The sequence below is a fragment of the Poeciliopsis prolifica genome, unplaced genomic scaffold (assembly GCF_027474105.1).
Source record: "Poeciliopsis prolifica strain line A6 unplaced genomic scaffold, Auburn_PproV2 SCAFFOLD048, whole genome shotgun sequence".
Classification (NCBI taxonomy): domain Eukaryota; kingdom Metazoa; phylum Chordata; class Actinopteri; order Cyprinodontiformes; family Poeciliidae; genus Poeciliopsis; species Poeciliopsis prolifica.
Genome location: NW_026562423.1, coordinates 3,076,381 through 3,092,690, shown reverse-complemented (window position 1 = coordinate 3,092,690; position 16,310 = coordinate 3,076,381). Strand labels below are relative to the sequence as shown.

The 16,310-nt window shown below is 41.1% G+C and overlaps 1 protein-coding gene across 3 annotated transcripts in view; it reads right to left on the bottom strand.

Moving 5' to 3' along the window:
• LOC129377460 (myosin-16) overlaps positions 1-16,310 on the bottom strand; it is a 43,035-nt gene that overhangs the window by 17,375 nt on the left and 9,350 nt on the right. For 2 of the 3 annotated variants that reach the window (XM_055057412.1, XM_055057411.1), the window contains 5 exons: positions 9,815-10,042; positions 7,276-7,380; positions 5,681-5,767; positions 5,173-5,312; positions 2,365-2,455 (listed from right to left, as the gene is read on the bottom strand). In XM_055057412.1, coding sequence (XP_054913387.1) covers positions 2,365-2,455; positions 5,173-5,312; positions 5,681-5,767; positions 7,276-7,380; positions 9,815-10,042 — 651 coding nt within the window. Of the gene's footprint in view, positions 1-2,364; positions 2,456-5,172; positions 5,313-5,680; positions 5,768-7,275; positions 7,381-9,814; positions 10,043-11,230; positions 12,003-16,310 lie in introns of those variants that run through there. The other variant, XM_055057410.1, reaches the window with a different exon arrangement.

Sequence of the window (16,310 nt, the reverse complement as noted above, 5' to 3'; positions counted from 1 at the left end):
CACACGCCAGTGACAGAAATGTATGCTATCAGACATGATGCTATCTGGATGACACACCAAGATTCCCAAGAAAGCCTCAGGACAAAGTTTACAAAAGGCTGCAGCAAACAATAAGTAGTGTAATCCACAGAAAAGATGTAACATATTTATCAAAATGCTGTGCTAAGCCAAGGACAGTTCTGTCGCTAACCTCCATCTTGCAAAGACAAGCGTCCTTGGCATCCTCTGGTCGTTCATTTGTCACCCTTAAAGCTACTGATATTCTGAGCTAAGACGTGTTTCCAAAAACCAAGTGGAACAGCACCTTTCATTGACAACCTCTTGATGTTTTCTCCACAGGAATAACTGTATAACTTTTACACCTTCCTAGAGGGGCCTGTCGAAGCTTCTCTTTCTGTAGATGATGCTCTTGACAACTCAACTCTCTCTCTCCTAGATAAATCAATCGAACAAGCTTCTCTTGCTCTACATAAGTTGACTTTTTTTGATCCGGTAGATTTTTGTGCTTGGCTTGACTCAAAGATGGGCTTGAAGGCTTTTCAAGTCAGAGAATTTGACAGTTTGACCAAATCTGTACTGAAAACCTCTCTTGGCCAGTCTAAATACTGCAAATGTTTCACTGCCCAGGTTTTTCCTCAGCAATCATCGGATCAAAATCCAATGTTTGATTTGTTGGGATATTTATTTCACTGTCCGTTCAGTTTCACTTTCCCACAAAAGCTCTGTTAGCTCTTCCAACTGACAATAAATAATAATAATAAAAACATTTAGCATGAGATTTAAGACTAAACAACAACGTCAGCCTGTGAAACAGACAGGGTCTGAGCTGATCTGTTAGCCAGCTGGCCAAAGCTGGAGCAGATCATTCAGCAACGCAATGAAACAAGAGCCCGGTCCGTTTTACGTCGCCTCACTTCCTCATAAATGACACAGATGAAGCCGAGTCAAAACAAGAGCGTGTTTCTGACTGTACGCAGTCGCAGCGTCAGGTGGAGGCAGGAGATCCAGGTGGTTGCAAACCGTGTCCTGACGGTTTGGGAGCGATTGATCCGATCACCAAGCAGACGGCAGCGGCTCTGCTGAAAGCCAGGAACGCGTCTGTCCACCGAGTCGTCAGCTTCTACTCAGCGCCGACTGAGTCAGGAAGGAGCTGAGAACTCGGGCCTGGCAGTGAAACTGTAAAATCCAGATGACTAAACGCACCGCACACAGCTTGATGAAAACAAGATTTGAGCTTTGTGGGGGGTAGAAGGGAAGACTAAGAATCAGCTTATGTTTGACATATTTTGCAGAAATTACACAAGGGACACATTAATTAATTAGCCTGTACTTGTTACCAATCAACTTCAGCAGAACCACATTCATGTCCAACAACAAAAGAATCTACCGAGTATTTTTAGTCAAGTTTTTAGTGAAAATATCTTAGAAAACTTGAAATGAGACAAAACTACTTTGCAAATAACTTTTCCACAAGATATAGCAACTTGTTTGAAGTTAAAGATCCCTTAATATTAATGAAACAGTTACTAGTTCCATTGGTAGATTATTCCACTTGGAAAATGTTCTTGTTATAAGTGAAATATAACTTCTTTTTCATCAATATTAAGAAGTTATTGATTTAAGAAGCTCCTATATTTTGCTGAAAAGTTTCCTGTAAAGTGGTTTTATTGTTTTCTAACATATTCACACTAAATCAGGGGTGTTAAATTCATTTTCAATTTGGGCCATATTAAAAATCTGAGTGTTCTTACGAGGCCGGTTCTGCCAGAATTTATGAACAAAACCAATTGGACTGTTAAGATATCAATTAATAGCTGTTCCTCTAAGATTTTGTGACTGTTTTTATTACAGATTTTGTGGCGGCAATTTAGGAATACACTAAGAAATTGTTACATTTGCATTATTGTCTGGTGTTAACTGTGACCGTTTGTTATTCGTCAAAACGAGCCTATAACTGAACATTAAGTAAGGCTGAGGCAGCTTTACTTAAACTGAAAGTTTTTACCCAATTTTGAGAAAACCTGCAGTAAAATCAGAAAGAAATGTGGAAATGTGTTGACTCTGGGCGAGTTTTGCAGATTTGTGAAAAACTGCAAGGTAATAGGGAGTCTTGAGGGCCACATAAAAAGCTCCGGCGGGCCAGATTTGGCCTCGGGGCCTTGAGTTTGACAGGTACACGAGAAACCTGACAAATACTTTGTGAGATTTAGATTTTTTTTTTTGCAGTGTAGCATATACACTATACAAAACAGCATCTTTAACGAAGGAAACGAGTCGATCCACATGATGTGTTTCCACTCTCAGTGTTTGACCTGGTCACCTTTCCAGCTGTTAACGGTAACGTAAACTCGTATCGCTCCTGACCTGCAGCTCCTTGCTCCTCCTCTGCAGCTCCATGTTGAGGGCCTCCTCTGCTTCCAGTTTGCTGCTGGCACTGCTGATCTCCAAGTCCTTCCTTCACACAGGAGGAGAGCACACAAAAGATACAACCTTCAGTCAACAAGAAACGAACTCTTCCGATGGAGCGTGCGGCTGACTGATGAGCTTCTCCACGTGTCATTGTTTTATTATTGCAACGGCATCCAATAAAGCTCCACCGAAGCGTGAGCCGAGCTGAATTGACAGATCTCATATCCCGGGAAGGACGAGAAACGAGGCGACTCATTGGCTCTATTAATGCTGAGCGGGGTCAAGCCGAGTTGCTGCGTGTAGTCTGCGTCTTCCCCCGACACCTGGCTCTTTTCTTCTTTTGATTGTAGCTGCGAGGTACAGCAGATACGTCTCTCTGCTGTCACACTACGGAGGGCAGATAGCAACATGTTGGGACCTTAATGAATGCCTTGCCTGTGGAGAATGTATTCTTTGGTCTCCAGGGAGATCCCCAACACAAAGTAGAGCATAAATCTGAAGTCAAGCCAAAGTGAAATCTTATCTGGATTTAGTTTCAGACTTGAAGTAGGCCATTGAAACAAATGTACATACTGTATTATAAATTGTCCTATTGAAGCGCTGGTTGTATATTTCAGTCAGGTGGACGATAATGTCTGGAAAAACGTATCACGATATAAGCGTTTCATATCACTGTATATGAATAATTATTGATTTGTTTTATATTTTAAATATCTGAAATTCAGCCAAGCTGACCTCGTGACCTAATTCTGTTTAATCCAGTTTTCACTCTTCACCGTTGTTTAGTTTTAAGTAGTTGTGAGGCGCGGCGGCCAAACCTGAAACTGCTGCTGTGCCAGTTACTCAACAGGTTGTTGCTGGGTAACCTAGGAGCGAGTGAGTTATGATGCGTTCACAACAAAAGGGTTACGCGAGTCAAAAACGCGTCCGACACTTCATGTTCGACACGTTTGCACTTTGAATGCAAACGCTTGACATTTTGCTCAACACCTAGCATTTGGTTTACGTTCATAGTCAATGTGGCGGCGCGCCGAGGGAGCGTTGTTGGACGCTCTTGACGCTCGAAACGGTTCAGATCTCACCACGCAACACGCTCGAAACACAACGGCTCTCGATGCAGATAGATCCTATAAATCGGCCTCCCCATGCTCTCTTAAGCCTTATGTTGCCGTTTATTATGATATATGGTAGTGGCTTATATAAGAACTGGATTTAATGTTCTGTAAATGTTTATTATTGTGGTAGGGTTTAAAATATGAACACTAACTGGAATTTTTCTCCTTTTTTTAACCTGCCTTTGAGCTTTTCAAAGACATGTTAAATACATATTATCAAGCATTCCACAGAGATTAAAGAGACAAATCCTATCGTGGCTTAGGAAACGGGTCAAAGCAGGTACTTATTCAACCAACCTCTCTGCTGTCATTCAATAGGAATAAAATTAAAGGTCTAAACATGACTGAGGACATTATATGAAAACCAGTCAGAAAAGACAGACTGATTCTGAGAGGTGACCATCAAAAGAGTCAAAAGCACTTCAATGGCGACCGCTAAGCTACAGTAGCGATAAGCTTTGCTTTTCAAGCTGTTATATGCTGTATTTTCTTACTGAAATGACAGCAATCCAGTCTTCAAAACTTTTGAGATACACACAGAAGCAGACACAACGTCACCAAAAGAAATGGTTTGATTTAACCCACGCTGGGATGCTGAACAGTCATATTCAGTAAATTAGAAAATGTGTTCAGATGAGGTTTTCAGGTTGACAATTTTTACAACTGACAACCTTTAGGCAGGGATTAAACTTTCTTGTTATTGAGTATGTGTTAATATTGGATTAATTATGAGATTTTAGATACAAAACCACACGTCACTTTTTTTTTTTTTTAGCATTTTGTACATTTTGAAAATGGATGTTTTACAGCCTGTATATTTATTTTTTCAATTGTTTTATTATTATTATTATTATTATTATTATTATTATTGTTGTTGTTTCTAGTGAAATCAGATTTTATTTTTCTGAGATTTTAGATTCTGCTGACATTTTTATCGGTATGACACAATATTCCAATTTTAAATGTCTTGTTTTCATTGTCTGTAAGCGTAAAATCATCATAATCAGCAATTTTTTTAAAAAATTAATTAAAACATCCATCTGTGTAATCTGTATAGTGTGTTTCACTTAGAGATAAAGTTCCTGAAATAAATGGACTTAATACAATTTCAATTTACTGAATGATCTGTATTCCAACCCTCGGATTACAGAGCTAGTGTTGGGATACAGTTCAGTTCGGCCTCATTTTGCTATGACTTTGGTTGTAATGCTACTCACAGAGGGTCAAGTTGTTAAAATATGTACTGTGCTACTTTGCTGGCATTTTTGTCAAATGTGACAAGAGAAAACTTATCTAGAATACCATAAAGGCCAGAAGCAGGCCACTCAAAGGCAGGAAAAGACATTTGTATTTGGGTAGCTAACTAGCTGATATTTATGGTTTCCTGGAACGGTCAACAAAATGCAAAAACCATAGTAGAGATCATGTTAAATCAGAAGTTGTGTTAGTAGGACTTCTATTGACCCATCTGGGCTAAACCTTAGGAATACCGTTTCAAACAGCATTTGGACATTTTTCTTTCTGCCTGTTGCCAGTTTGTCAGAGCTGAATATGCACAAGTTCCTGTAAGAGCGTGTGTAGGCTGCCATGACAGCCCGCTGCTTCTGCTATGAATTAGTTTTTATATCAGAAAATAAAACACACTGACCGTTTGATGAGATCGTCCAAACCACTCCTCATCTTCTCCACCTCTCCAAAGCCGTCCTTGATAGATCTGCTGTCAGCGTCCAGCTTCCTCCTGGCCTTCTCAGGCTCGCCACGCTGAAGCCGCTCTAGCTGAAATTCCAACTAAACAGGCAGGAAGATATAAGTGTACCCAACAATCAAGCTTCAGTTCATACTTTTGGTTTTAAAGTTGGTTCTGTTTAAAGCTGTATTTGGGCTTTGGACTGTCCTCCACTGACAGTGATTTTTATTTCAGCAAGATGTTACTGCTGTTTGAAAAATGCTGTCTGCATTTCTTTAATTAATGAACACAATTTTAGGTCAGTCTTCCTGCAAATGTCTAATCTAGGTCTTTGTGACCAATTTGCTGAAGCAGAGGCCGATAGAAAAGGAAGCCTCACAGAGGGTCAACTATCGTATCTTGTTTCGTCTCTAGAGGTGAATATATCACTCCAGCCCGAGATCTTGGATGTCAGAAAATGGAGACTTACATCTTCGGCTTGCAACTGCAGCTTGGTTTTCTCTTTGGCCAGCAGGTTCACTTTGTCCTCCTCCATCTGCAGATCCTCAATCGCTTGCTGTTGGAGAGAAACAAGATGTCAGGGCCTGGGCTGCACATGTTCCTAAACCTTTAATTCATCACACGGCTTCACATCCGTCTGTTGGCAACGCCGGAGCTTTGGAAACACCGGAGTAGCTTCTTTGCAAACATGTCAAATATGGCCGTCTCCTGTTTGATCTATGGCCATCTGATTTCTTTTTATCTTGTTACATGAAGTCATTATTCGCTGAAGTCCTAAAATTGTCAGAAGGTGTGCATTGGAGCGAAGCAGCAATTTTCCCCTTGCAGATTTCTTGTGTCATATTAATGTTTCCAGCAAACGCTGATTTACGGCAAAGACAACTTGCGCTAATTGAAAATGCACTTTAAAATGATAGTTTCAGGTTGAGACTAAAATCCAAAATTGACATTCTATCTCAGGAGTTTCCATCTGAGAGCAGAATCCATGGTTTCACTGATGACAGGGTGTGCTCACAGTGCAAAGTTTTGATCAAACGGAAAGGGGGCAGATCTGTTTAAGTCCACGTTTGTGGAGTTGAGAAGAAGCAGTTTGTCCATTTTCTGTTATCCAGGCGTGGTAAGGACAAGGTTGTAAGGTTCACGAGTTCATCTGACTCTTTGCTTCGTCTGCATCTTTGTTAAATCCCACCAGCCAAGATTTCAGTGACATAGAAGCTAATGGCTAAAAATGGCCATTTGCTCCCAGATGAATGTCGGAGTAAACGTGAGCCATGGACGCTGGTAGAGAGCAAAACAAACACACAAAAACATGCAAGGTACAAGAGAGCGACGTACCAAGGCTACTGAAAAGTTCTCTCCACTCGCATTAAAAAAGATCATTTATAGATGCCGGGTCAGATTTTATTAGAAGTCAGTAGCTGACCCCGATAATACGGGAGCAAACTCTCAACTCTGAAGACGCGCCAATGCTTTGAAGCCTAGCAGCCTGACGATCCTTCGAAAATATGTCATCCAGAGGAGGGAAAACCTGTTTGGAATTTGAACATCTCCTCCTCGTGTCACATTCGGTGTTATTGATTTGGCTCTGGGGTCAGGGTTAGAAGATAGGGTGTGACAGCTAACATTTACAGGCACACAATGAACCAAAGCAGACCTGAGAGTGCCAGGTTCTTAGAACTTGGTTCTGAGGACGGCGTTGGGTCGTTTTCCCAGGGCTGACCTGAAGAACGGTTTCAGTTTGTAGTTCAGTTTGTGTTTTTGATGGATGTTAAGAGTTGTCTGATCCACGATGAACCAGAATGGCGAGTGTTTAGAGCCAGTTACTTGTTGAAATGTCAGACTATACCAGAGCTAGAAACTAATTAAACAACCATGGCCAAGACCTTTGAAAACAAGACATTTTTACTGAAGGTCTCAAAAACATTTCTGTGGACATTATGGCCGATCTGGAGGCATCAGTCTCAGGGACTGTCACTGAGGGTAAAATATTTCTTGAATCCACAAGAGCTGAACGATATGACAACACCTGATACACAACATAAAAGGCGTCTCCTCAATCCTCACCTGGCTAAGCTCCACCAAATGCTCCTTCTCCCTCTGGAGCTTCTGTACGGCTTCGTCCCTCTGCAGCAGCTGCTCGGTCAGCTTCCTCACCTCGCCCTCTGACAGCTACGAACAAAATGACAAATGCTGAAGTGTAAAACCGGTAAGTGTCCCGTTTCATCAGAGAAAGCGATCTCCAGGGTTTTGGCGTTTTTCGAACAGACGTCAGCGTTTCCTCTCGGAGGATTAGACACTAATTCTGGCTGACACACATATAGGCTGAGGTAAATACTGGTAAAGAGGCGATATGTTTTACCATTATCTGTAAAACAGAAGCGTTTGATCTTTCTCCCAACTGGATCAAACACATTCAGCAATAAATAAAAATTGCATCGCTTTTAATTTAGTACGACAAATTTCTCGCCATGGTCAGAATTTTGATTTATTTGCGTTCACGATAAATTACAAATAATGTTTAAAACAAACAAAAAATACTGTCCCTGTTGTCTGGATTATTTTCATTAATGTTTGTTTCACAAGAGTATCGATCCATATCAATACATTTGAAAATACAATTAAATGCAGTAACTGTGTGTATCTTAGCGAGACAAATCACACTTCTTTGCGTGACTGGTGTCCTGAGGAAGCTTGTTTTGCAGCTATAGTTGCTGTGCAATTCAGCCACAGTCAAACTGAAAACTAAAAACGAAGAAATAAATAGTTTGTATCACAATATTACCACAAATTATCGTGATAAAACTTGTCCATATCGCCCATTACTACATCAGATTTAAGTGATTCACAGATGATTACAGATGCTGCATGAAATAATCTCTGAGATTAAGTCAGGATAAGCTTTTCCTTTTCACAGCAAACAGAAATAATTTTGGTAAGCCTCACAGCTCTAAGAAGAAAAAAGTGTTCTTAAACCCAGAACTGAACTAATCTAAGTAGATTCCCGTGCGCCCCAGCAGCTCCACTCCGACCACTGTTCATGCACAGTTTGAGAGCGCACCGGCACACCCGAACAAATGACAGCATCTTAATCCCTTAACACGCCGCAAATAAACAGATTAAGGCTTCGGTGAGAGTGCCGTAACGGAGATGGCAGAGGAGCCAATGGCATCAGCGCCTGAGCACAGGAGACAGGATTTGGTTACAGCCTTTTGAAACTCGCCAACTTCGAGGAAAGTTATCGTGATCTGAAATAACAGCACAGCTGTAGGTTAAAGAGGGACAGACTGTGGCATGAATATCTGCAGCGCATTTGTTAATAAAAAGCCCAACATGTGGTCAAACATGTGGTCGTGTGAAGTTATACGTTTGAGGATCTTTGCGTCTCTTGCGGTGAAGTTGTTTGAGCGAGTTTGTGTTTCGTCTTGTGTGTTTTCTCCTTGGAGTTTATGCCTCGCAAATGTTTTCCATACCCGACATGCATCGGTCGCAAACTTTAATGTGTTTTGTTGGCATTTAGTGCGTCGGCTGGGCTTCACCGATGTTTTCCATCCAAAATTAATCACATTTAGATTTAAAATGATATTGATTCAGCCAGTTATATTCTTTCTAATGAATAGTGAGATGTGTTTCTTGGAAGACAATAAAACGCTGAGAAAAGGAGTATCAGTTTTGAAATGATTACTTGAATTTATTTACGTTTTATTGTTAATCAGACATCTCAATAAGCAATAGGAAAACCTTTACTTGGATTACACACAAAAAAAAACTAACAAAAAAACCTCAAAATTTCTTAAGAGCTGTTTGAAAGTTTCTTCAGATATTCTGTAGATTTACATACATTTGGTGATTTGTGAAAAAGCATAACTGCGTTTCCGTTTGAGGCAGTGAAACTCTGCAGCTCCTCCAGAGTCGCTGCTCCTAGAGGACTCAAAACATACGAGCGCCAGATTTTTTTTCTACACAAAGTTTAGAAAACCATGTATTATTTGTGTTGTACTTGAGTTATTTGTTTAAAAATGATGCTCCGTCTTGGTCCGTCAGATAAACTGAGGCGGTGCAGATCCTGCTTTATAAAAAACTACTTCAAAAGGCTCCTTTGGTGTCGTAAAGTTGTGTTTTTTTTAAAATGACGTTTATTCTTAAAATAACTTGGAAAAACCAGAGGTGATTCATTATTAATATTCGAAATGTCAAGAATGAGGATTTTAGGCAGCAAAATATGAGAAAATGGATTTAGGATCTGCCGGTTTTTGTTTTTAATATTATTTAAAACTACAGTATGTAACTTTAATTTTTTTTTTTTACATATCAGTTAAAATTGTCACCATGTAGTGACAGTTTAATATGAAACAGGTAACCTTTAAAAAGATCAATATTCTTCGTCCTCCTCCTCCCTGGGTTGCACAGCTCCGACCAAAAACAACCAATCAGAGCCAGGAGGCGGGTCTTAGTGCTGTTGATCAACATCAGCTACTCACGGCTAAATGTAATCCTGCAACTTTAAGTAAATACAAGATTATTTGTCATCACTAATACCACTAATTGATTCCTAAACAGTATTATAGGTGGAAAAAAAAAAAAACTTTTGGCGCTGACGCTCTACCTGTTTGTCCTGTTCGGCCGCGGTCAGAGCGCTCTCCAGGTCGTCCAGGTCTCGTCGGAGGCTGCCGCACTCCGCCTCCAGCCTGTCCCGGTGGAGGACCAGCGTTGCCGAGCAGGCCTCCTCCTCCTCCAGGCGGTCCGAAAGGTCCGACAGCTGCCGCTCCAGCTCCCGCTGGGCCTCCTCCAGCTGGGCGCAGCGCTGCTCGGACACCTGGACGTTCTCCTGCTCCTAAAGCCGGACAAACATCGATTCAGGCTGGGAACCGTACAGCGCGATTTTGTATGAAGTCGTTGTCCACTCTCTACTGTCTTTGTAACATTTCTTTGTTCCACAAAAGCCCTAAAAGCTGATGAACAGGTTGAGGAGAACGAGGGAGGTCCATGGGAAGAAAAAATAAATGTCTCAATTAATAACAAGCACAAGAGATTAACGGTTGATATGAGAGGATTAGGGAAATAAAGGAGAGTCGGGCAAACAGCAACAGATTTATTTCAGACAAAGCTCTCACCGCAGGTTATGCCACAAGACAAAACATATCCACGTTCAAGTCAGAAGAAAACTTCCCTTTGTTAAAAAGGTAAAAGGCAGGACAATGGCCGCCAGATCTGACCGGATCAGCGAGTTTTTCTGAACACCAGCTGCCATATGGGTGAAAGGGTCCAGATGTGAGAAGTGAAAACGTACTCTACTGAACCGGGGTCATTATGGGCCTGTCATTACTGTCGACGTGTGTAGAATGAGCTTTAGAACCACAAGTTTTGATGGATTCTACTATCGTGCAGAGATGTCCAAACCTTTTGCCACATGGACAAAAACGGTCAAGTCTGAAGCAAAGATCTATTTGATGCTCCTTTTTCAAAAGTAAATTTATTGTATTTTTTCTTTTAGTTATTAAATTAAACATGCAGTAAGCCCATCAAATGAACAGAGGGGAAATTTCTAAACAATATTGAACAATTAAAAATGGTTTTCATATTTCCTAAATTTTCTGAGCTGTGCGTTCGTTCTAGAATACTGACAGTGTAATCAGAAATTAAATCTCTGCCTTCGCCTCTCCAAATTTCTGAATTTCGCTGATTCCAATGTGCATTCAGTCCCTTTTCCGAGTCAGTCCAGCTGCTTCTTAGAAACTGCAGCTCCAAGGAGGAGCTGAGTCTCAAAGGCGGAGCTATGTCCACCCAGGTGTTTTTACACAACCGAACGGTTGCTGCGGGAAATTAAATGATTTCTCAAACATGCATGAAAGAATCAAATATGTTTATGATGAGCAAATTACATCACAGCATGTGGTCGATTTTCCATCATACTAAAACTTTAAAACTTAAAATTCCTTCTTTTTCTATCGTAATAATTCCTTTGACCAAGTTCATATTCCAGGTATTCTCAACAATCCATAATGTTGTGTCTGATACCCACAGCTGCCAGTCTGTGCTCCAGGGTGGTGCTGTAGCCGTCCCAGTCCAGGTCATCAGATTCTGGTTCCGCTCCATGTTCTACTTTGGTCCCATTAGTTTTCTCAAAGTCATTAAGGAGAGAGTGGCATCTCTTACTTTTCCCTGTAGACATCATCTCAGCAAACAGTCACGGGGTATCAAGTCCGTTTTTGGTAGATTTTGCCCTTTCTAGGGTGCTGGAACTTGTCTGACAGAATCACTTTCTCTCCTCCTCCCGCTGACTTGTGTGCAGCTGCTCTGGGTCTTCCAGGTGGGTTTCAGTTGGATCACTTTCAGTCCCTTGAGTTGCTCCTCTGTCTTTGCCTTGATCCCCTTCTTCTTATTTACCTCAAAATCGAACGTTTGCGTTTCGTTTCAGAATGAACTGAAATCTCGACCTCTTTCTGCATCCCGTCGTCGGTTCTCCACTGAAAGTAGCCTTTGTGCAGTACACCATTACAGTGTTTCACTGCATTGTGCCTCCCTCTGTCTCCTTCTAGTCTCCTCCTCCACAAACAGGTGGCTTTCTACGGCTTGCTGGGAAGGGAGGGAGGAAGAAGGGGTGGTGGTCCGCAGGTATCCCTCCGAATGGGAGTGGCAGGTCAGAGGAAAAGCCAGTAGTTGAGCTATGTGGCCACAGAAACTCTGCACTCACCGTAAATGCCAGGAACAAGAGCAGAATACAGATGCAGAGTAAGAATGCATTTTTCTCTTCTTCCCCCGGTTATAATTGACATAAATGTCTTCTGGGCACACGCCCACACAGTCACCCACAATGCCACGGCCTTCATCTTAGCAAGAACAACAAGGCGTATTGTGCCTCAACCCAAGCGTGGCTGCTTTTTTTTTTTTTTGTATGAAGTCACAGAGACTCTCAAAAACTAGACCAAGCGTTTCTCTGTCTACGTCAACATCAGCCAGGATCATGAGGTGAAGAGGAATGCTGCTGTAGGCCCGACAATTTCTAGTAAACGTATGAGGTTTGCTCAGGCCGGATCAAAGAAATAAAAGCTATTAAGTGTGAAGCAGAGCGTAAAATGCTTAACGGGGGTTAAAAAAATTCAACCAACAGCCTCCGGATGCAGAAAAATCTCACCTTGCTCAAATGAATGAATCTACAGATGCTGCCAAGTCCAAGAGAACCTTTGTGCAACCCAACGGGACCAAACAATAGAAACAAAAATGCTTTTCTAAGAATGCATTTTGCTTTCTGCAATTATGTGGCCTATGCTCTTGTCCTTTACTCCCACTACGTCTAAAGACTCCGTTCTTGGTCAGGCCCAGAAAGAAGCCCTCATGTCCAACACCAACATATCTGACATGCAGCTTGGCAATAAATCATGTGAAAGAATGCGCCCAAGTCGAGTCTGCGAGCCTGAAAGGCAAGAGACACCGAGTCCATTTTCCTTGTAGCATGCGTGACAGTCTTTCAGCCGTAGTCATTCATTAATCAGAAAATCCCACTACCTGTTCATTACAGAATTACATGGTAGAGACGACGTCCTCAGAGCGAAGCCCCCGTTATGCGTTTAATTACTACGTTTGGCTCAGCGGCGCCTCATCCAGCCCATATTCGTGTAGTGTGTCAGGACTTTGAAATATTGTCTCCATGAAGCAGAAAGCCTGGAATTTAACTGCTTGTAGCCTTTCAACGTCCTCACAGCAGATGAGTGATGAACCCGGAGGCTAACGTTGGGTTAGCTGTCGGTTGCCTTCATTCGACAATATAGCAGAGCTTGGTGAAAGTGACTAAACCCCATTATCACACAAACAACCGAGGCTGACTTTGTTTACACAATGACAATGAAGATATAAAATGGTAGCACATACAAATACTTAAGATTCTACCTTCTACACATTTTTAAAGCCGGTTTTTTTACCATTGAAACCAATGGCTAATGCCTTAGCTGGTCTGTTACACCTAAGGTCTTGACATCACCTTTCACTTGGGTATATTCAGGATTACCAGGCTGTGTTATTTGTTTATTTTAAATAGGGTTTTTACACACCAGTAACAGTGATGGTCAGGACAGATTAAGCTGTTTATAGTTGACGAGTTGAACTGGGCACAGCCGCATCGTCCCTGTAGCTGCCCACGCACCTCGGACGTTTGTAACTTTTACAGTGTTTTTTAACACAAAAACACAGTGGGCCACTGGTGAACTACCCTGTCAACGGGTTTTCTGGGGTAGATTCTGGAATGTGTGCCATTTGGGCCTCAAAGACAACTACAACCCTAATCCTACCATGTTTTGCTCAGTTAAAGAAACGTTGACCGCTTAGACATACACGTTTTTCACTAGAGCCACTCATAAGAACAGGAGGCTGATTCTTCCAAAGTGATTGGAAACTATTATGCTGACATGACGTTGAACTACCGCCTTGGCATGTTGACACCTGGTTTCTTTTTTACCTCGCTGTGTTAGCTTTAGTCCTTTTTATAGCCGGACCAGCTACCAGAGGCTTCTCACAGAGGTCTGGGGGAAAGCCTCAGACATACAGGTGCTTGAAAGGAGAAATATCTACTTTGAGTTTCCGGGAGTTAGCTCGTACATTTAGCACACCTGCGAAAAAACAAATCAAAGGAACGTCGAGTATGTCTGCGCGGCGCTGACCTAACAGGGCACACGCACATCAAGGTTGATCAGCAGGCAGGAATTTCTCCTGTTTCAGATGAAAAATGTCTGAGGTGTCCCTGCAGCTTCTGCGGGCGAAGACTAATGAAGAACAGGATAGATTTCCAATGGAAAACTGGAAGGCTTCCTTACACACCACAGCGGCACTAAATAGCTCTGACATGGGGTCACATTTCTCACTGCAGTCAGTCAGATCGGAGGGCTGCGTGATGTGAATTATGCTGGCTGATCTGTCTCCTCCACAGATTAATGTCATTATTTACGGCTGGCTAATCTAAGCAGAGAGGAAAAACATGCTGGGAGCCAGCGCACACCTGGTTGGTTGCAATAGAAAAAGCTTACATTTCTGGGGGAAAAAAACCAAACAATTTCTGTCCGTTGCAGATGAACCAACCGTGACTTAATGAACAAATTGTCTTCACAGACATTGTCTAGAATTTGTGTTTTTTTATATGTACATATTAAAGACAGAGAAGAGCCGGTTGTCAAACCCAGACAGAAGTAAAATCCCAAACCAGAGACCCAGCTCCTTGATGCAGCTGATGGTGTCTTAAATCGACGTCTGCTAAGCAATTCAGCTGGAGGGCCGGGAGCCTTTTCCACAAACACTGGCAGCAGCGCAGCTCATCCATGCTTTCACACTAAATCTTGTACACCCCAACGAAATCCGCTCTGTCGCACTCAGACGGACTGCTGTCCCATCACTCTCTGGAGACACACTCGTTATTTTCCTAATAAATAAAGTTTTAATAGCTTTTCAGTCTCTAAATCTTTAACAATATTGCCCTTCGTATAAAAAAAAGAAGTAAGGATTTTTAATTTGTCTGGATGCTTTTCTCTTTGAATAGTTCGGCCCAATTTGTCAACAAAAAAATAAATAAAAAGAATGCAGGTTATGCTGATCATGAAAAGTATTTGTAACCCTCAATTTTATTTATTTATTTAGTCAAATTACAAGCACAAATTCCTGGATATTTTATGTGACAGACAAGGAAAAAAATTTTTATTTAGAGTTTACATCAAAAATGACAAAATCTAGACACTGATTGTGTCTAGATTTTGGGAAAAAAAACCTATTTATTTATACGGTAAGAGTTTATAACGAGATCAGGATAAATAAAAATACTACAATAATAATAGTAATAACAATAGAAATAATAATAGTTTATGAAAAAGTCTACTGAGAATATTAAATTGTTTGATCCACTGCATTGAACCAATATGTCAATGAATAGCATACATTTTAAATATGACATAACACTGAAGTTACATCATTTTATTTTTCTTGGTATGGACCAGTTAAAGTGTGGATCCTCAGTTTATTTATTTTGAAAAGAATATGACGTTTATTTTCAAGTGTTGACAAAGAAAGATTTTCAATTGGTCATTGGTTTAGTTAATCATACCCCGACAGCGATCTGTACTTTCAGAAATTGAGACTTTTATTATGAAAATGATCTTAGGGCTTCATTTTGGAAGAGCAAATAATCTACAGAGTTAAGTATTTTTATTTTGAACAGAATGATTGATTTTCTATGCTTGGTTCAGACTCGTTAGAAACACATTAGGGACAGCTGCTTCCAGAAAATAATTTAAATCTCCAAATACTTGAGACCTCCTCTAAAAAAAAACATAACTGTTGATTTTAATACATGAAAAACTAAATGTACCTCAATACGCACTGTGAAAATCCCCTTAGCACTGCCACAGCAGCAAACGTTTACAGTCTTCCTTATCTCTGCTTTTGGGGCGTTCAGCCAATCAGTCCCAAGGAAAATTAATCGTGCAAATACTAGCCAATATTGAGGGAAGTAGCGTTGTGCTACTTATTTCAGCTTTCTCAGCCGCATTTCACTTGAATATTTCAGACATGCTAGGCTTCCCACAAACATACTGAAGCTTCAGTCCATGGAAAAATCTGCAAAATGTTAAATCTGTGAATATTCAACAAAAACAGAAAACAGAAGAACATCTTTACTTTAGTTGTTGAGTCACTTGAAAACTGAAATCCAACCTATTTATCATTTGTAGAGCACTGATTGTTCAAAGGTTGTATGACTAAAGAAAACTTAGCATGTGAGCCTTTAGATCCACAAACTTCTCACTCTTTTTTTTCTAAAGTATGAAAGTCGAAAACCTTTTTTTACAACCTACAGTTGGACTACTAGAAAACCTCAGACGCTGGAAAGGTGGTGACCACAAACTTTTAAAATGTTATTTGCATCAAGAGAGGGAGGGAATGTGAGTTTGGTTGCAGCTCCTTTCCACCGTTTTGATTGGCAAAACAACACATTGCCTACCGACCTGTTCACTGGGGTACAAGTCACTGTGAATGCGAGTCAGAGCGCCATGGTTGACTGGGTCTGTGTAAACAAAAGCACACAATCAATATTTGCTGCCAAGGGAACTTGAATCCAAAAGGTGCCA